The 23,056-nt window shown below is 37.5% G+C and overlaps 1 protein-coding gene across 1 annotated transcript in view; it reads right to left on the minus strand.

Annotated features, from left to right (window-relative positions):
- Positions 1–7,754: 7,754 nt before the first annotated feature.
- Positions 7,755–23,056, minus strand: part of LOC126439535 (uncharacterized) — an 81,534-nt gene continuing 66,232 nt past the window's right edge. Inside the window, exons 8-10 of the mRNA XM_050090569.1 lie at positions 15,232–15,397; positions 14,854–15,019; positions 7,755–8,068 (exon numbers count right to left, since the gene is read on the minus strand). Of these exons, the coding sequence (XP_049946526.1) occupies positions 7,942–8,068; positions 14,854–15,019; positions 15,232–15,397 (459 nt within the window). The 3' untranslated portion in view covers positions 7,755–7,941. The remainder of the gene's footprint in view (positions 8,069–14,853; positions 15,020–15,231; positions 15,398–23,056) is intronic.

Here is a 23,056-nt window from a genome sequence, read left to right on the forward strand (position 1 = left end):
AACACTGAGGACCATCAAGAACCAGATTGACTGCTTAAGATGAAAGAAAAAGATGAAAACATTGAAAGTTTTGTTAAGCATGCTTGCTTTAATTTTAATAAGCAGGTTGATAGGGGGGGAATTTTGTCTGCTATTCAATTATGAATATGCTCAGTACTTGCAATTCGTAACTGAGCAGAACTCTATTCTTTTGAGAAAACAATTTCTGCCATATCACTGACAAATACTGAAATGAAATAACACACTTCCAATCAAGCAGTATCCAAGAAGTCTTTAATACTGATTACAAAATAGGAGATGCTGATTTCGACTTTCAATGTACCAATATATCAACAGCAGAAGAAGAATACAATTCATTTGGAGACCACAGTGACAATAAAAGGATGCACAGCAGACTAAAATCACTGAGCTCCTATCAAAATTCCACTGAAAAGTACAGAATGCATGAAGTTTTTTTTTTTTTACTTCTGAGCATCAACTATTGAAAGAGAACTGTCACATGGATTGTGATCAACTTTTCGTTCCAACTAGTATCAATGATGACAAAAACTGGGCCGCCAAATATTATGTAAACAATAAGGGAAAGAAGAAAACCATCCTTCCAAACATAAGCATATATAAAGTTCATTAAATATTTCAGACCAAGAGTTCTTGTATATAAAAAGTATTAAGCCAACCACGTAAAACTGTATTCAAAATTGTTTACAGAAGAGGGCAGGATATTGATGGTTTCTAATTACTGGAAGACAGAGGATTTGTCTAAGCAAACATGAATATATCGTAGGCCATACTGTTGAAATAAAACATCAGTAGAAGTATCCTAAGAAAGACAAAGGATAACCCTTGTTTATATTTTTGAAATAATGGACAACAACTGAGTGTCTGAAAGTTTTTATTACATGCATGCTTTGATATTAACTGACAATTCAACTTTGAAAAAATTAAAGGTGAATCTGCAGTAGATCTTCGGGACAAACAAGATAATCCTTTCTCAGTTGGCGGCAATGCTAAAAATTACATGCACACACCTATTAAATCAGTCCCATGCATTGAGAATCATTATCTACCAACGCAGAAGTCCCACAAGTTTATAGGAGGAAGAACTATAGCAATTATCTATGGAGACAATGCTAATCTCTCTACATTTTCAAAAATATTCAAAATTAAATTCAATACATCTTTGCGGCCAACACAGATTCAAGCGAGTTTGCAGAACTTACTTTATCACAATATTTGACTATAAAGTGAAACAAGGAACTTGCTGTATGTGGCATGTGGAAGATGGAAGTGAAGGGAAATTTCAACACCCATGTACAAATTTATTGTAAAGATGGTCAATTCACATGTAGGAGATTCTGCAGACTTTATATTTTACTCAGACAATTCTCATCCTTTAAAAAACTAAATACTTCATGAAAGAGCGTACAAGAAATGGAGATGAGTATATTTGCCAAATGAAATGGACATGAAGTGAGGAAGCAATGTCTGTTTCACATCACTGTACAGTAGATTACAAGCATGAAGAAAAATCCACAATTTCATGATTTCACTGATTTTAAAAACCTTTTGAGTACACTAGAGAAGCATTTCATGATGAACAGAGATCTTAAAAAAAATCCCGTTGAAAATTTAAAACATTTCATGATTCATGAAGACCCCTTCAAGTTATTGTAAAATTTTTTTAGTGAAGATTATCAAGCCGCAAAAATATTCCAAAGAGAAGTCGACAGAAAGAAAATTGAGTCAAACCATGAAAGGCAGAGTAAACTGAGGAGATAGTCATGAAATACAAAAATATAATCTGCTGGAAAATAGAAAATCATTTGTTACTGGAAAGTTGTGCAAGCCTCCAAAATACCAACAGAAATATCTAACAAAAATAATGACTTAATTTCTCTAGTCAATGGAAAATATGTTCCAACTCTTCATTTTAACTTTTCTGGTCCTCTCAGTGTCAACAAAAACTAATTTTTCTTATTAATTGTACAAGCAAGGTCACCAAAGTGTTCAAAAATTTTGTCGAATTTATAACATTTAAAATGTGCTGTAATAGTAAGGAAGTTTTCAGTTTTTATACTATAAAAATTTTTGTACTTCAAACATTATCTGTTTTCACCAGCACACCAGGCAGCAGAGGTTGCGAGATCGATCGATAGGGGCAAAACACAGACTCAAGAAATGCGCCGCCAGTGTAGATCAGTCAGTTCCAGTCTGTCATCCAGTGAGTCACCGAGCCAACAGTCGCAGCCCAGGGGGAGTCGCAGTTGAATAGATTAGTACTTGTTTCATAGATCATGAATATGACACTTCATAATGATGTGGAACATGTCAGGTTAATAAAAGGTGTCTATACAAGATGTTTCATTACACAAAAAATTACATGACAATATTTTTAATTTTTTTTGTGGGGGTTGGGGAAATTACCCGCTTGCTATATCCAAAAATTCATCTAATGAATAGAAAGAGTTGCCATTAAGAAATTCTTTTAATTTCCTTTTAAATGCTATATGGCTATCTGTCAGAATTTTGATGCTATTAGGTAAGTGACCAAAGACTTTTCTGGTAGCACAATTTACCCCCTGCTGAGCCAAAATATATATATAAAAAAACACAGATGATGTGACTTACCGAACGAAAGTGCTGGCAGGTCGATAGACACACAAACAAACACATGAAATTCAAGCTTTCGCAACAAACTGTTGCCTCATCAGGAAAGAGGGAAGGAGAGGGAAAGACAAAAGGATGTGGGTTTTAAGGGAGAGGGTAAGGAGTCATTCCAATCCCGGGAGCGGAAAGACTTACCTTAGAGGGGAAAAAAGGACAGGTATACACTCGCGCGCACACACACACACACACACACACACACACACACACACACACACACACACACACAGACATTATATATTGTGAGTCTACAGTGAAGATCTCTAGCTCTTTAAATAAGTGTCTGCAGGATGATCTCGGATGAGCTCCAACAATTATTCTGATTACACGCTTTTGTGCAATGAACACTCTTTTACTCAATTATGAGTTACACCAAAATATGATGCCATACAAAAGCAAAGAATGAAAATAATGCCTATTTTCATTCTTTGCTAAGCTAATTCACTGAGATGTAGATCGCCAAAATTTGCAATGACCCTAATAGCATAAGTAGCTGAACTCAAACATTTCAGCAGATCCTCAGTGTGTGTGTTTTCTAGTTCAACCCCTCATCAATGCATACACCTAGAAATTTTGAATATTCTACCTTAGCTACAGATTTCTGATCAAAGTCTATATTTATTAATGGTGTCATTCCATTTACTGTGTGGAACTGTATGTACTATGTTTTGTCAAAGTTTAATGAGAGCCCATTTGCAGAGAACCACTAAATGATTTTCTGAAAAACATCGTTTACAATTTCACCACTTAATTCTTGTCTGTTGGGTGCGATAGCTACACAGGGTGGTCCAAAAGTCAGGAAACACCCTCATAACATTCAAATGGAGTAGCAAACAAGGAAACAGAGTCCCTACACACGAGGAACAGGAAGGGGGAAACTTTCTAGGCTATGCCACAAACATGGCGGCGATCTTGAAAGCCGCCATCTTGGATTCAACTCCAAAATTTCAAATGGGAATGTGGTCATGTGACATATCAAACAGATAGAGAATTTCACCAGAAAAGCAATGCCGTTGTTATTTTAAACATAGCTCTATTCATTCTCGGGTTATAGCCCGTTACATGTGGCTGCGGTGGGACGCTCGGCAGCGTGTGTGTTATGTGCCGAAGAGACATTACGCCGATGCTACATAGTCCTGAGAGACCACCAACAGTCATAGGAATGGCTCGATATGTTGTCCATTATGTTGGATTGTTAATGCTATCCTCTGAACCCAGTCCTGATGAACTTTGACCAACACATCTGGCTGAATTTGACCACACGCATCAACAACGCGCTGCTTTAGATGATGCAAATCCCGTATTTTCACAGAATAAACCAGTACTTTGACATGATCTCAAAGATAAAAATCCAAAGGAGTCAAATCTGGTGAACGTGGTGGCCACTCCACAGCACCCCTACGACCATCCACTTTTGGGCGAACAGCATATCCAGGTATGCTCGCACATTGTGCCCATAATGCGGTGGGGCTCCATCATGCTGGAAGAATTCCGGAAATGTCCCGTCCTCCATTAACGAGGGAAACACTTCTTCAACCAATAACCTCAGATAATCGTTGGCTGTTAACGTACCATCAATAAAAGAAGGTCCAACGACTTTGGTACCCTACACCAGACCATCACTTTTTGAGTCGACCGTTTTGGAAGCGTCAATCTAGTGCGGATTTGTGTGGGACCAGTATCTGTGATTCTGCTTGTTTACTTCACCACCGCCGGCCGCGGTGGTCTTGCGGTTCTAGGCGTTGCAGTCTGGAACCGCGGGACTGCTACGGTCGCAGGTTCGAATCCTGCCTCGGGCATGGATGTGTGTGATGTCCTTAGGTTAGTTAGGTTTAAGTAGTTCTCAGTTCTAGGGGACTGATGACGTAAGATGTTAAGTCCCATAGTGCTCAGAGCCATTTGAACCATTTATGAACTTCACCTGATAGGGGAAACGTGGGTTTATCTGCCCTGCTGTGTCACCCATTCTGCGAACTGTACCCGACGGTCTGGGTCATCCTCGTTCAGGTGTTGGAGCAGCTGAATTCTGTACAGGTGCCATTTGTGCTGTGTTAAAATTCGCAGTATGGAGGTACGGCTAACCCGACATTCTTGTGACAGGCGACGAGTACTCTGTTGCGGACTCTTGCTAAATGATGCCAACACGCTCACTGTTGTTGCTTCATGGGTGGCAGATTTTGGTCTTCCAGCCTTAGGTTTATCTGTGACAGAACCTGTTGCTCGGAATTTGGCCAAAAGCTTGGGAACTGCTCTGTGAGTGACGGGCTGTCTGGTTGGGTGAAGACTGTTGAAATCCTCAGCAATGATCTGTGTGCTTCTTGCTCCTGATATCAAGATGATTTCAATGCGTTCTTAATGTGTTAAGGACATTTTGTAACCTGTAAATAAGGAAACAATGATTAAAACGTTAGCACGAGTAAATTATGCCTAACAGTTAAACACATGTAACATATGGGACAGTCACTTTGCACTGTTTCAGACTCCATTTTATGACTTCTCAGTACGTAATACTCACGCTGCCGAGCGTCCCACTACTGCCGCAAGTAATTGGTTATAACCCGAGAATGAATAAAGCTATGTTTAAAATAACAACTGCATTGTTTTTCTGGTAAAATTCTCTATCTGTTTGGTATGTCACATGACCACATTCCCATTTGAAATTTTGGAGTTGAATCCAAGATGGCGGCTTTCAAGATGATATGTTGGTGGCATAACCTATGAAGTTTCCCCCTTCCCGTTCCTCGTGTGTAGGGACTCTGTTTCCTTCTTTGCTACTCCACTTGGATTTTATCAGGGTGTTTCCGGACTTTTGGACCACCCTGTACTTGTATCATCGGCAAAAAGTATCAGCTCTGCATCTTCATGAATATAGAATGGAAAGTCATTAATATATATTAAGAACAGCAGAGGACCCAAGACCGAACCTTGGGGCACCCCATTCTTGATTGTTCCCCAGTTTGAGAAATCACCAGTTTTTTGCATATTATGTGAACTGCTTATTTCAACTTTCTACACTCTTCCAGTTAGGTATGATTTAAACTATTTGAGCACTGTCCCATTCATACCACAGTACTTGAGCTTATCTGGAAGTATTCCATGATTTACACAGTCAAAAGCCTTTGAGAGATCACAAAAAATCCAAACGGGTGACTTCCAGTTACTCAGAGCATTTAATATTTCGTTAGTGAAAGTATATATAGAGTTTTCCGCTAAAAATGCCTTTCTGGAAACCAAACTGACTTAGCTCAGCCTCTACCTAGTGACCAGAGCAGTGTATATAGCGGACTTTTACGTCACCAGCAGCGAAACTAATGTGGACTATTGTGGAGAGCTTGTACCACAACACCTGGACTATCTTGAGTTGAGTAATTTTCTATTCTTTTGAGTAAAGAACCCAACTAATACTTGTGGACAGTTTGTATTACAGAAGAGGATACCAGCCACCAAACAATATCCCCTCCTTGCTTCCCACGGTATGTGCCTACAGTGAGAATGAGATGACACAAAAAATTTTATTTTAACTGTTATTTTCAAACTGAGATAAATTATGTAACTTCCATATTAATATTACAAATTCTGAAAAATGGTGAGTATACTTACTTGTTACAGACAGAGGGGCCACATTGGCAAAATCGACCAGTGCTACTGTTGTATTCATGTTTAGGATAAACAGTTGTTTCATTACATTAGAAAGTCTCTCAATTATTTTGTAAAGTCCCATAGTGCTCAGAGCCATTTGAACCATTTTGAACCAATTATTTTCACATTACAATTAAAAATGTATCAGGATACTGATTTTTTCATATTACACAGTAGTCAGAAAAACAACAATGGTTATTTGAAATTCTCTTTAATACAGTTGTGGAAATCAAGTGGTTTAGCACTTCAGCTCTTACACCATCCAAAATTTTAGTGAAACCGTTACAGAGAGTTTCAAAGTTTTGTTCTGCTGAGCCTATCAATTTATTGACGGGGAAAAGTTACAACCTCTAAAGTTTTAAACTTCAAATAATCCATCCATATTACAAAAACTTATGTATACACATATGTATATTCCACATCTCCTAAACCACTGGATCAGTTTCAACCAAATTTGGTACACACATCCCTTACTGTCAGGCAACAATTGCTGTGTGGGTAAGAACCACCTACCTATTACAGTTCAGGAGTAAAATGCCAAACACATTGAGATGGAAAAACGGTCACATCATGCATGACGTTTAAATTTATTATTACTAAATAGCTGAACAGATTTCATAAAACTTGATAACAAGATAGCTCAAATCCTGAGGAAGGACAAGCCTTATTTACAAAGTTTACAGTACAAGATACTTACCGACTAAGAATCTTACGTGAATTAGGGGAAAGTATTTACTCTTTCACATTTGAACTTTATCATTTTTGTGAAAATGCTTGTGTTAATCAATTTGTGCTACTTGATAAAATTGAAAGAAACGAATACAGTGCTTATACAATCTTCGATGTGTTTAATCTATACTTCCAAACTATTTGTTGCATAATATGTAGCTACTATGCTTGCAATCCAGTATTTGCCAACGCGAGTACTTAGTGACTTGCAACAAACTTTATACTTAATTTCAAACCGTTACTCAATTTTTTCTGACTTGCAGCCCTCACAAAATTATGTGACGAAAAAAGTTATCACATACTACATTTTGCAGTTCATGCAGTTAAAATGTCATATCAGGCATGATGTTTAAATTGATTACTACTTTGCTGCTAACTCTATTACCAACACATTTAGCAGACAGTATTCACATTTGCTGCTGAATGTACCACAGAGGGAAGGGAGGGGGCAGACAAGGACGGGGTGGAGGCGACAGATGGACGGGGAGGGGTGGGAGCATAATGGGTCGGGGGGGGGGGGGGGGTGTGCGTGTGCGTGTGCGTGTGCGTGTGTGTGTGTGTGTGTGTGTGTGTGTGTGTGTGTGTGTGTGTGTGTGTGTGTGTGTGTGTGTGTTTGGGGGGGGGGGGGGGTTGCATACACAGGCAATGCCACATACTCAGATACTTACATATATGAAATCACAGTTGTGCATCGGTGCATTGCAAAGACCATTACTATGTAGTAGTATATGAAGAAAGTAGTTTATTTTAATTTACATATTGCACAGATAAATGTATAAAAAGCTATAACTCAACCAGGTTCTTGCAAGTTAACAGAGCAACATAACTTCATATTGTTTTAATACTTAACAAAAGTTATCTATAAATAAATTTGTAAATCCTAATTTTCAAATATGATTTCCCCACAACTTATTCCTTCATTTGCTTTCTTTCCAAGAAAGCTGTTACACGATCCCAGTGTGCTGTATGCTGCAATATGTTCTTTCCATTTACAACCATATCTTCTGGAACACCTGTCTCAAATGGTTGTTGCCACCTAAAAATAGAAATAAAGTGCTTTTTGTGTTGATTACCCACAGCAACAAACAGTGGATGTAAGTGATACAATCAGCAAAGAACTACAAGCACAGATTCACAGGACATCACTGGCAGAAAGAGACTTATGACACTGATATCCAGCTACACATGTAACAATAAGGACAAATAAGATTAGTCATTAACTCACATGTACATGAATTTTTTATTGGATAGTCAGTTCACTAGAAGGGAATCACATATTAAATAAACTGATAACATTCATCTACTTTTTCAAACAGACAGTCAGTAGATTAACATGCCCATTAAGTCTAAACACTATCTAATTCTTATAATGAAGAACAAGTACAAATACATAAGCACTTAAGATGGATACACATTCATGTTCGGTGAGAAAAATCAACCAAATTTCACAGTAATCAACTACAGTGGAGTCACGCGAGGAGATCGCTGACAGTGGCAACTGACTTGGTGCACCTGCTTTCCGCATGTACACAGTACCTCCGTGTTGTCAGTGCTCTACAGACGATAATGCTCCGATCACAATTACTCAATAGTTGACGTCTGTCACTTGCTGCTACAGTTTTGCCACATCGGTTGCCGGCTACCACTCTGTTACAGGCGGCACAGAAACACAGCGGGCTCGCTTCTCGAATGCTGTTATTGTGTAACGTAGGGCAATGTCTGAAGCGGTTGGCACGAGATAAGACAGCAATAGGAGATGATCTGTCCACAGCTGATTTTAAGTGACACACGACTCAATTGCGCCAGAAGGATCATTGTACAGCCCTGAATTTAAACTTGTGTCCTAAACTAAACAAAACCCAGTGATTTGCAATGTAGCCAACAAAGTGGCAGTCAACAATCTACAGCAGAAGTAAAGTCACAATCACTTTTTTCACGGCTATTAGAGTTAACCTCTACAAGCAAACTCTAAGACCGAAAAACTCCAGTTTGAGTGCTAAAAGCAAATTGTAAGTTCTCTCTCTGACTGATTATCTGAAACCATCCTCTCACTGCCTACACCAGCTGCCGTATTACCAACTGATGAGCAGTCCTGTTTGGCACTCAGTTGCAGGTTATAGACAGCACAAGCAGATTTCAATGAAAAGCGAATGATAGGAAGAAAAACAAGTGCAAATAGATTAAGTGCAGTCTTCAAAAATTCTGCTTCATGCAATGTCACGTGAAGCTTGTCTAACATAAGCTCGTCTCTAGGATTATAAAAACTGTATACGTAACGCTGAATTGCGCCTTGTGTATCAGGTATACTGAAATACAAAATAAGAGGGTCAGACTCAGGATTCGGGATCTGAAAACATCATCAGGAAAGAAAGCCAGACAAGCACTTGGAAGTGAACCAATTGCTGTTGCAGTTTGGCAACAGTAAATGTGTGTGACATTGAGCACTCCGATTTCAGGAAAGCAGATACAAAGCCAGAAGTGTCAACTAACACATAATTTTAATCATACTATAGTTTCCACCAGTAGTTCCCATGAAAAGCTGGCAACAGTCCTCCCAGCAATCATCTGTTGCCAGCCACTCAATGCCTGTTGTGTGTGGTAAGTAGCACTATCTCCTTTCATATTGTCCATGTTCCATCCTGGGTTTTCTATCCTTTGAAAATTTGCTCTGACTGAGCTATTTTGCACAGATGAATTTGTATCCTGCATCAAACTGTAAGGAATCTAGCTATTACTTATACATCTTTATCCAAATGATTTGAAGGTTTCTCTCTAAATTACAATCTGTCTATCATACATATAAAACGCAATGTCGTGAATGACTCATCACACCCAAACCAAACTGCCAAAGACAGGATCTTTAAATCTGGAGAGACTGTTGATCTTATACTGAAGGCATTGTTTAGGAAGGGATTTTTGAAATCACACGCATAATAGAAGGAAAGCTTTCTGAAAATATTAGCTATTAAGTCGATTTCGAAGATAGCTCTAAAGAACTCCTGACGTTTCTTTGAAGCTACAGCTATGAAAATTGGTATTTGTCTTCTTGGTTATAGACATTTTTTTAACAAAATCTGTGTTACAGTGTTTTTGGAAATTACAATGCTAATGTGGTGAAACAGAGAATGAGATTTTGTTACGCAAATATTTCATTATGAACGTATTTTAAAGCTAAATCTCAAAACTGCAATTTGGCTTCTCAGTTAGAAATAAAAAAAATAGCTGTTACACTGTTTTTGGAAATTCAACTCCTTAGGGGATGAAACGAGAGATGAAAGTGTGTAAGAAAATATTTTCTTGTATTAAAAAACATTTTAAAGTTAAAAATCTGAAAATTGGTATTTCACTTATCAGTTACATATAAAAAAATGTGTTTTAGGGATGAACGTTTAAATGGAAATGTCTCCACAAGAATGCAAAAGGCATGATTAATGCCCATCTTTGACTCCCGCTAAAAGAATCACTTTTTGGTAAGAAGTACATTTGGGAAAGACCATGCTTCTATGGCCTTAATTAGCATGAAAAGTTTAGAAGTTAGTGCAATTTGTGAACAACATAAAAATTCAGTTTTAAAAAATCTGTGCAGAGCACACAGCCTGAGTGAGTGAAGTGGCAGATGCTAAGCTGGTAATGAATAAAACTAACTTTTACATGTAAATTATCTTTTCTGCAGAAGTTAGAATGGGTTAGACTTCTGAATAACTTAATCATGGGACTTTAAATTTAGATGCTTCATTACCAATATGAAAAAATGGCAAAAAAAATTTTATCCGAGTTTTTCCTAAATACCCAGGTTTTTCTCAACCTTGTAGAAGATGTCACCAGCAAGGAGCTGGAAAGAAAGAAAGAAAGAAAGAAAAAAAGAGAGAGAGAGAGAGTGAGAGAGTTATGGAATCATTAGGTTAAATGGTAACCTAACAGGAAGCAAACCTTACAAGATGGTTTAAAAACCACTGAGAACAAACATGTGGGCCAGGACTGTTTTTTAATATTAATCACATTATAATGCTGCTGCACAACCATGCCACAATGGTTTGGAATAAATTTAGTAGAATGTCAATATCAATTGGGAATTCTATCTGCTGTAGAGAAGGAAAGTTTGTAAATGTCTCGGAAAGCACTAGCACATGTTCACGCAAGTAGGACCATCTAACCAGAGCTTCATAAAAGATGCCTGTGACACATGTCCTGTTACCTTTAGTTGCTACTTGCTGAGAATTTCCTCACTCATTGACAGCATTTGGGAGATTCAAATGCATTATTAGCAAGTTTCTTCTTCTGAGTGTATTGTACCAGAGTTCTTGAGAATTTTATTTTCTTACAAACGAGTGTACATATTGTGAGTCAGAATAGCAAAATATGAATAGAATGTGCTGTGTATCAGACAAATATTTGGAATATGGGTTCAGGGTGAAAGTGAGGTAAGTTAGTGCATCCAGACCATACCTGAACAACAACTGAGAACTATAAACAGTGCAGATCCAGGTAAGGGTACACGAAATTCCAACAGAGCAATATACCTGTATGGTAATAGCTTGCTACCTATGCCACTTTTCCTGAGACTATTTTAACAAATGATACTGGAAATAATGTGTTTTGGACAGATCTTTAATGTGGGATACCAATCTGCACATTTCATTATACAAAAGCTCAAGTACAAAAAAAAATTAACAAAATAAGGCAATTATCTTCGCATATATTTCAATTCAAATTCGGCACAGTTTGCTTCTGTCAGCCAAACACAGCACAGGACATGTGATTAAAAGGAACACCACTATTTTATCACACATACAGATTGAATACCGTATTTACTCGAATCTAAGCCGCGCTTTTTTTCTGGTTTTTGTAATCCAAACAACCGCCTGCGGCTTAGAATCGAGTGCAAAGTAAGCGGAAGTTCTGAAAAATGTTGGTAGGTGCCGCCACAACTAACTTCTGCCGTCGAATATATGAGCGCTACACAGGCACAAAGATAAATACTGGCACCAAAACCTCTGCCTCAGCAAAAAGGTAGAAGAATGTAAACATAATGCCGTGTATTCTTTCGTGTTTGCTGCTATATCATTTAAATCCTGTCTGCCAAATAAACTACGAAACTAGAGTGAGACAACAGCAAACATGGAAAAATATACATATCATGTCACGTTTATATTCATATTATTCTTATGCTGAATAGTGATAGCCAGAAATGAAGCACGGCAACTGACTAGATTTTTAAATCTAAAATGACTAATTTCTGAGAAGAATGTAATGTACTAAAGAGGCGTCTGCAAAGATTTTCAAACGGAGAAAAATTTTCGCTTAACTCTCGTTCAGAACATCTTCTATCATACGCAGTATATTATTTGATTCTTGTTGATCATTATCAAAGAAAGCAGCAGTGTAAGTAACAACGAATATCAGTCTCTTGCCTTTGTTTCGCTTATGAGACAATTCCTCTCCTTTTTTGTATTGTAAGCGGCGGTAGCGCGCACAAAAGCGAGCCAAGCCGCGAGCGGCTACAGGTCGTAAACACTCATTATCAGAATGCAACAAACAATGCACGATACAGTACAATAATGCAGTTTCAGCTTAGAGTGACGTAAACACCTATAACAAAGAGAACAGCACTTATCAGATCAAAGCCCAATAAGCAATAGATTCAAACCAGACGAAACACGTGAAAAAGGAAGGGTACCTGTATAAATACAGACGGAGCGCCTGACACATAGCAATGGGTACTTGGTAAATCTTAACTCTTAAGCTTACGACTCGAACCAAACTACTGTAGCTGTATCTTCATCCATTCGACCTTAATTGTGTCTCATGTTACAATGGACCAACTTTGTTTCGGTTTGGAGGTGCGGTCTAAGACTTTCCTCTCGTCTTGGATTTCGAGTCTCAAATTCCAGGTGCGGTTTAGATTCGTAAAAATTTTTTTCCTTGATTTCGAGTCATTTTTCAGGTGCGGCTTGCATTCGAGTAAATACGGTACATGCAATGAGCGTTAAATGTGTAATTCAGGATCGAAAACTGCAAAACCTTTAAGATTGCAGCAGAATTAACATACACTGCAAAAGAGCTCTTTGAAACATTTTCCGCACAGTCTACTGCAATGAAGTGTTGAGAAATGTGCTACCTGTAGATCTTATCTTGCAGTTAGGTCTTTGTATCAGTAGTTAGGAAAGCAGACACAGTCTAACCCATTGAGGGAGCCCTGAACCAAAATTACAAATGGTAAACGTCCCAAACCTTCCCTGGTGTGGCAACCGTAAGCAGCATCTGAGCTCTACTGGACAGTTTAATGATTATGTGTGTGTTCTCTTCCCGTAGTCTTGGAAACTGTCATATTATACATTGGTTATAGAATACCAGTCATGTTGTAAGAATATACTCCAATCACAAGTAAATGAGATGAACAGTGAGAGCACACAAGGTGACACATATACCTCTCATAGAAATGAAAACAACAAACTGGTGAACAAAGGAGTTCGAATCACAACTTCCAAAACAAAACGCAAGAGTAATAATGTGTGATACTCTACCGTATCTTCCTTCGCCGTCGGCGTTGTCGTGGTTACCGTGAGACACCGTTATACCAAGAGGAAAGGCGCGTCGATCTTATAGCATGAGATATGATGACCTTAAGCCATTGACAACACACAACGGTCACGGTAGCACCTGATTCCAGAATAGCTGCAGTAGTTAAGATCTACGACCTATCCCCTGTTGACCAGGTCCCCAAAACTTAACTTGTAACGAGATCCCTTCAAAGCAAATTGTCATAACGATCGTCTATAAAGGCTTCGTACAACGAGAATAAATGTTACAGTTTATGGAATAATAACAGATACGACCAAACTGTCTTGTCTCTTCTGCTTTATTTAACATAACTTCGTTCACAGTTTCATTTCGCATTCACCACTCATTCACCGAAACCCTTTGATGAACAGTTTTGGTTGCTTAACACCAACAGTCAATGATAATGATACAGCTTTTCTCCTTTTTACAAATTGAAGCCCGCTCCCCGTGATATAATAAAAAAAAAAAAAAAAAACAACCGGTCTCAATACCGCGTCTCTCGTGAGATGCGAATAGACTTATCCCGGAATTGACCGCCCTGTAGGTGTACTCAGTTTAATGACCACATTTCACTGTCCGCTATTTCGCGTAACTGAATGTCCATTTGTTAGTCTGATTATACACTGTAGCTATTTAAAATTCGCCCCTATATTTTTCACAACGCACAATTAGCACTTCGTTACTTGTTTTCTTTTTTTTTCCTTCTTCCAAGAGTAAATGGAAAAAAAAAAGGACGCCGTACCATCGGCTTAGTCGACATAAAGCAAAACACCTTAATATGCCCACTTCTACCTCTTCTTATAGGATCGGCTACCTTATTCATTAATTTATTTCATATTATTTCCAATAACGCTAAACAGGTATCGCCATTATATTTTAATTGTATTCGAAAGCATGTTACTATTATTATGACCGACCAAATCTTAACAAATCGCGTGGCATGCATTTTTAATGATAACTTTACGCTATTCAAGTTCCGTTACAGCTGTCTTGACTCTTAATGTTACAATACTTGTGTAGAACAAATAGGATGCACGTACTCCTGGAGGTCCCTTCCTCACACCTTGCTGTTTCAAACTGACATTACACCATGACACTGCAATAAATACTTCTAAATATGTATGTTACAGTTTTTGTATTCTGTAGCATAGCAGCCAGTCAGTCCACAAAGATATGAATTTTGTTATTTCAATTATTTAAATCAAGATTATACACTGGACATCAATTGAAATATAGAAACATACATTTGCTGGAACTTACCATACAGCAATGAGGTCTCTTAATGATTGAACCAGCTGATCATTATTAGACAGTAAAGCATCCATATGTTGATTCCACTCACAGGTATTTGAGAATTTGTTGGAACTTTCGGTTTCACGTGTTTCATCCGAGTGCATGCCAATGAGATGCTCTAAACGAGGATCGTCTGAAAATTATTTTTGTTTCATAAGCCACATCAAAGTTTCATCATCCTAATGATTTTACAGGTGTCACTTTGTTCTATTTTATTAAAAATGCAGCATTTTGCAGAAATTAATTCAGCCAGACCATCGTGAACACAGTTCTTACAAAGTTCTGGCACATAAATTGAAAGACCAATCATTATTTGCAATGTTTTTCCAAGTTACCATTTCTTACCTGCGAGGGTAGACATTTCAGGTAAACTTAGTGTCACATGTCTTGCCATCCTCTTTTGCGCCACAAGATCCAGTATATAGAACAAGTCATTATATGCTATACCAAAGTCCATTGACTCTTGTAAAGTAGAATCTCTGTTCATCAGTGATACCATGGTTTCATGCAACTGCAATCAAAGAAAGATTGGAGGCACAATTTGGATATTGCAGTTCTGTCATTAACACCTCAAATAATAATAACAATAATAATAATAACAATAATAACCAATACAGGTTAAGCGTGGAATATACCAAGGAGACTCATTAAGTCCTTTCTGGTTCTGCCTTGCCCTGAACCCACTATCCAACATGCTAAATAATACAAATTATGGATACAATATTACTGGAACATACCCACACAAAATCACACATTTGCTATACATGGATGATCTGAAACTACTGGCAGCAACAAATCAACAACTCAACCAATTACTAAAAGATAACAGAAGTATTCAGCAATGATATAAATATGGCTTTTGGAACAGACAAATGTAAGAAAAATAGCATAGTCAAGGGAAAACACACTAAACAAGAAGATTACATACTCGATAACCACAGCGACTGCATAGAAGCGATGGAAAAAAACAGATGCCTAAAAATATCTAGGATACAGACAAAAAATAGGAATAGATAACACAAATATTAAAGAAGAACTAAAAGAAAAATATAGACAAAGACTAACAATAACACTGAAAACAGAATTGACAGCAAGAAACAAGACAAAAGCTTTAAATACTTATGCTATACCAATATTGACCTATTCATTTGGAGTAGTGAAATGGAGTAACACAGACCTAGAAGCACTCAATACACTTACACGATCACAATGCCACAAATATAGAATACATCACATACATTCAGCAACAGAAAGATTCAAATTAAGCAGAAAGGAAGGAGGATGGGGATTTAGAGACATAAAAAACCTACATTATGGACAGGTAGACAATTTAAGAAAATTCTTTATAGAACGAGCAGAAACTAGCAAAATACACAAAGTAATCACTCATATAAATACTTCGGCTACACCACTGCAACTTCATAACCACTTCTACAACCCTTTAGATCACATAACATCAACAGATACAAAGAAAGTAAATTGGAGAAAGAAAACACTACATGGCAAGCACCCGTATCATCTAACACAGCCACACATCGATCAAGACACATCCAACACATGGCTAAGAAAAGGCAATATATACAGTGAGACGGAAGGATTCATGATTGCAATACAGGATCAAACAATAAACACCAGATATTACAGCAAGCATATTATTAAAGATCCCAATACCACAACAGATAAATGCAGACTTTGCAAACAAATAGAAACAGTAGATCACATCACAAGCGGATGTACAATACTAGCAAATGCAGAATACCCCAGAAGGCATGACAATGTAGCAAAAATAATACATCAACAGCTTGCCTTACAACATAAACTTATAAAACAACACGTTCCCACATACAAGTATGCACCACAAAGTGTACTGGAGAATGATGAATTCAAATTATACTGGAACAGAACCATTATAACAGATAAAACAACACCACATAACAAACCTGACATCATACTCACCAATAAAACAAATATACAGAAGAAAACAGGAGAAAAAATTGAAAAATACATCCAACTGGCTGAGGAAGTCAAGGACATGTGGCATCAGGATAAAGTTGACATTATACCAATTATACTATCAACTACAGGAGTCATACCACACAATATCCACCAGTACATCAATGCAATACAGCTACATCCAAACTTGTATATACAACTACAGAAATCTGTAATTATTGATACATGTTCAATTACCCGAAAGTTCCTAAATGCAATATAACACATACCATACAGTTAAAAGGAAGTGACGCTTGATCAAGGTCCGCGTCACTTTCCATTTTTAACCAGACTTAACGTCTGAGAAAGTAAAGAAACAATAATAATAATAATAATAATAATAATAATAATAATAATAATAAAAAATCCCGTGGAGGCCCGGGAAAAGAATAGGCCTCCGGTATGTTCTGCCAGTCGTAAAAGGCGACGAAAAGAACAAACCACTAATAGGGCTAACCCCCCTTTTAGTGTGATTAGTTGGTTCAGGACAGAACTAATGAAGCCTCGGACAAGCGCCGTCATGGTCGGGGACGACGCTTGAACCCTATGCCCGCCCACAATGGTAACGACACTGCTGGCCAACTGGACAATGATTTAAATCCAAATAGAGGTGTTTTGCAGGATATGCTTCCTGCAACCACCCTAGAAGGAAAACAAAGACAGAGGATGAGATGGTCAGATGAAGTTAATCGACACCTCATGTTCTGTTATTACCAAGCAACAAACCTAGGAACCAACACAACTGGATACAGATCACAAGTATACACAACATTTATTACCAGATACCCAGAATTAAAATTTTTAACAGAACAACGTCTAGCTGATCAGATCCGTGTAATAATAAAAAATAACAGGATACCCCAGTCAGAATTAGATAACATCAAACAACAAGTACAACAAATACTGGAACAAAATAATGTGCAATCAGAAGAAGAAGAAAATACAGTAATGGACTCAAACATCCCAGAGCAAACAAACAAAGAACAACACGCACCAATTAAACAATCAGAGGAAAACGAAATCTTAAGGCAGCCACCAGAACAAGCACAAATAGAACACAAAGTGACACAGATATTAGATATAGAAGAAAAATTTCAGCTAACATATATAGAATACAAAGACACAAATACAGACATTAGACCATTCTTACATAGACCACCAAATAACCCACAAGTCGAAACAACAATAAAAACAATCAACACAATCATACACAACAAAATAAATGAAAACAACTATGGAAGAGTTACAACTACTGGTATATATAGGAGCACTCACTACACTAAATGTACACACTAGGCAGAGATCAGAACCAACCAACACACAGAAGAAACCCACAAAACCAGCATGGCAACACAGGCTACAGATCAAAATAGAAAAACTGAGAAAAGACATCGGACAGCTAACACAATTTATAAGAAATGAAATCTCGGAAAAAAAAACGAAAAAGGTTAGGTAAAATCTCACAACAAGAAGCGACAGAGCAATTAGACGAAAAGAAGCAGAAATTACAAGCATTCGCCAAACGACTCAGAAGGTACAAAAAAAGTGAAAATAGAAGGAAACAAAACCAAACATTCAACACAAACCAAAAGAAATTTTACCAGACAATAGATAACACACACATTGAAATAAACAATCCACCAAACATAACAGACATGGAACACTTCTGGAGCAACATATGGTCAAACCCGGTACAACATAACAGGCATGCACGGTGGATACAAGCAGAAACAGACACATACAAGATGATACCACAAATGCCTGAAGTAACAATTTTGCAACATGAAGTCACCCAAGCAATTAATTCTACTCACAATTGGAAAGCCCCTGGAAATGATAAAATAGCAAATTTCTGGTTAAAGAAGTTCACCGCAACACATTCACATCTAACTAAATTATTTAACAGTTACATTGCAGACCCATACACATTCCCTGATACACTTACACGTGGAATAACTTATCTGAAACCTAAAGATCAAGCAGACACAGCGAACCCAGCTAAATATCGCCTCATAACATGCCTACCAACAATATACAAAATATTAACTTCAGTCATTAAACAGAAACTAGTGACACATACAACACAGAACAAAATTATAAATGAAGAACAAAAAGGCTGTTGCAAAGGAGCACGAGGATGTAAAGAGCAACTGATAATAGATGCAGAGGTGACATATCAAGCTAAAACTAAACAAAGGTCGCTACACTACGCATACATCGATTACCAAAAAGCTTTTGATAGTGTACCCCACTCATGGTTACTACAAATATTGGAAATATATAAAGTAGATCCTAAATTGATACAGTTCCTAAACATAGTAATGAAAAACTGAAAAACTACACTTAATATCCAAACAAATTCAAATAATATCACATCACAGCCAATACAGATTAAGCGTGGAATATACCAAGGAGATTCATTAAGTCCTTTCTGGTTCTGCCTTGCTCTGAACCCACTATCCAACATGCTAAATAATACAAATTATGGTTACAATATTACTGGAACATACCCACACAAAATCACACATTTGCTATACATGGATGATCTAAAACTACTGGCAGCAACAAATCAACAACTCAACCAATTACTAAAGATAACAGAAGTATTTAGCAATGATATAAATATGGCTTTTGGAACAGACAAATGTAAGAAAAATAGCATGGTCAAGGGAAAACACACTAAACAAGAAGATTACATATTGGATAACCACAGCGACTGCATAGAAGCGATGGAAAAAACAGATGCCTATAAATATCTAGGATACAGACAAAAAATAGGAATAGATGATAGAAATATTAAGGAAGAGCTAAAAGAAAAATATAGACAAAGACTAACAAAAATACTGAAAACAGAATTGACAGCAAGAAACAAGACAAAAGCTATAAATACCTATGCTATACCAATATTGACCTACTCATTTGGAGTAGTGAAATGGAGTAACACAGACCTAGAAGCACTCAATACACTTACACGATCACAATGCCACAAATATAGAATACATCACATACATTCAGCAACAGAAAGATTCACATTAAGCAGAAAGGAAGGAGGAAGGGGATTTATAGACATAAAAAACCTACATTATGGACAGGTAGACAATTTAAGAAAATTCTTTCTAGAACGATCAGAAACTAGCAAAATACACAAAGCAATCACCCACATAAATACATCGGCTACACCACTACAATTTCATAACCACCTCTACAACCCTTTAGATCACATAACATCAACAGATACAAAGAAAGTAAATTGGAAAAAGAAAACACTACATGGCAAGCACCCGTATCATCTAACACAGCCACACATCGATCAAGACGCATCCAACACATGGCTAAAAAGAGGCAATATATACAGTGAGACAGAAGGATTCATGATTGCAATACAGGATCAAACAATAAACACCAGATATTACAGCAAGCATATTATTAAAGATCCCAATACCACAACAGATAAATGCAGACTTCGCAAACAACAAATAGAAACAGTAGATCACATCACAAGCGGATGTACAATACTAGCAAATACAGAATACCTCAGAAGACATGACAACGTCACAAAAATAATACATCAACAGCTTGCCTTACAACATAAACTTTTAAAACAACACGTTCCTACATACAAGTATACACCACAAAATGTACTGGAGAATGATGAATACAAATTATACTGGAACAGAACCATTATAACAGATAAAACAACGCCACATAACAAACCTGACATCATACTCACCAATAAAAAGAAGAAATTAACACAACTAATTGAATATCCATACCCAATACAGCAAATATACAGAAGAAAACAGGAGAAAAAATTGAAAAATACATCCAACTGGCTGAGGAAGTCGAGGACATGTGGCATCAGGATAAAGTTGACATTATACCAATTATACTTTCAACTACAGGAGTCATACCACGCAATATCCACCAGTACATCAATGCAATACAGCTACATCCAAACTTATATATACAACTTCAGAAATCCGTAATTATTGATACATGTTCAATTACCCGAAAGTTCCTAAACGCAATGTAGCATATACCGTACAGTTAAAAGGAAGTGACGCTTGATCAAAGTCCGCGTCACTTTCATTCCGAACCAGACCTAAGGCCTGAGAAAGGAAAGATAATAATAATAATATAATAATAGCTCCTGTGTAAAAAAAAAAAAAAAAAAAAAAAGATAAAAAAAATAATTTAAAAAATGGCAGCCTCGATTTTAAGAGAGATGAAATCATTTATTACAGAAAATCTATTTCATTCACTACAGGACCCTCTTCAGTGCAAATATTAGTTTTAAAATTTGTGCAATAAAAGCACATATTATAACTTTTAACATGACCTCAACACACAATAAACATAGCAGCCAGTGAACAAATATTTCTTCTGTTTCTGGCCACGTTGAATGAGGATGATGATGATTGGTTTGTGGGCTGCTTAACCGCACGATCATCAGTGCCCGTACAGTGTCCCAATCTTTACACAGTCAAATTTTAGCCACGTTCACAAATAATGATGATGATGAAATGATGGCGCAACACCCAGTCCCTGGGCAGATAAAATGCCCGACCCAGCCGGGAATCGAACCCGGTACTCTGTGATCCAGAGGCAGCAACGCTAGCCACTAGACCACAAGCTGCGGACGGCCATGTTGAAGTTGTTAGTATGTGCTTTAATTACACGAGTCTTCAATACTTATTTTTGTACTGAAAATGGCGATGCAGTGACTGAAATCAATTTGCTGTAATAAATGATTTCAAATCTCTTACAACTGAGGCTGCCATTTTTCTTGTTTACAGTACTAATACCGTGGTAGTTGAGAACATGGTTCCCAGAGGAATCCAACCTCAATAAAATAATTTACAACTACAGAAACTAACTTACAAAAATGAATCTTAAAGGGGAAAAAAAACATTTTCTCAGCTTCCGGAATGTGTTCGACACAATTTCATACCTTTGACAACAAAACAGGAGCATATGGAATATTGGACAAGCTGAGTGATTGGACTGAAGATTTTCTAGGTAACAGAAAACAACATGTCATTTTCAATAGAGAGAAACCTTCAGATGTACAATAAATAAATGTCCAAATGTTGAAAGTACCTTGAAGATTTTCATGGAAAATACTGTTGTGTACAGAGATGTTGCAACACTAGGAAATTGAATCGAAATCCAACACAATCTGCAAATGATCAATGCTTGGTGCAGGGATTGGCAGGTGACCCTCAACGTAAAACAAATTTAATGCATTGCAAATAAATAGGCAGGAAGACCCACTGCTATATGGCTGAACAACTGCAGAACACTCACTGGATGCAATCACTCCCATAAAACATCTAGGAATGTATGTATGGAGCAGTTTAAAGTAAAATGAACACATGAAACTTATTGCTGAGGCTGACACCAAACAGACTCATTGGAAGATCCTGAGGAGGTGGAGGCAACCCACAATGCAGGCAGCTTACAAAACCCTTGTTCAATCAATACTTTATGAACCTCATCAGGCTGGTTTCTGTGTCAGATAGGAAAGACACAAGAACAAGGGCATACAAAGCAGAACAGCACATTTCGTTAAAGGTTCATTTAGTAAGAGAGTGAAGATGATGCTCAGCCAATCCCAGAGCGACGCTGCAAGAGAAGCATTCTGCACCACTGTGCGCTTTACTGTCAAAGCTTCCAAGAGCATACATTCCTAGAATATATATATGAAGATAGTAATTGTACTCGAGAGAACAGATACCATTGATGACTGTGCAGCTTCTCTAGAATGAATGTTAATTAAAACCTTCAGCTGCCTACAGGTGTTGTTGGTATACCTCAATGGGGAATGCTGGAAATGTGTGCCCTGATCGGGACTCGAACCCGGGATGTCCTGCTTACGTGGCAGACACACATTTTCAGCTGTCCCCATCGAGGTATATCAACACCTGTCGGCAGCTAAGGGTTTCAATTAATTATCATTTATTCTAGAGAAGCTGCACGGTGATCAATGGTATCTGTTCTTTCGAGAACAATTACTATCTTCATATATATAGTTACAGGCTACCCAGCCATTGACCTTCGTCTGTGCGAATGCGCACAGGTTGCCTGAACTCTTATGGGAACCGACAACTTAGTGTGTGCGAGTAATGAGCGAAAGGGCAAATATCTATTAGGTACATTACATATATAGACGGTGGAC

Source organism: Schistocerca serialis, unplaced genomic scaffold (genome assembly GCF_023864345.2).
Source record: "Schistocerca serialis cubense isolate TAMUIC-IGC-003099 unplaced genomic scaffold, iqSchSeri2.2 HiC_scaffold_1329, whole genome shotgun sequence".
Classification (NCBI taxonomy): Eukaryota; Metazoa; Arthropoda; class Insecta; order Orthoptera; family Acrididae; genus Schistocerca; species Schistocerca serialis.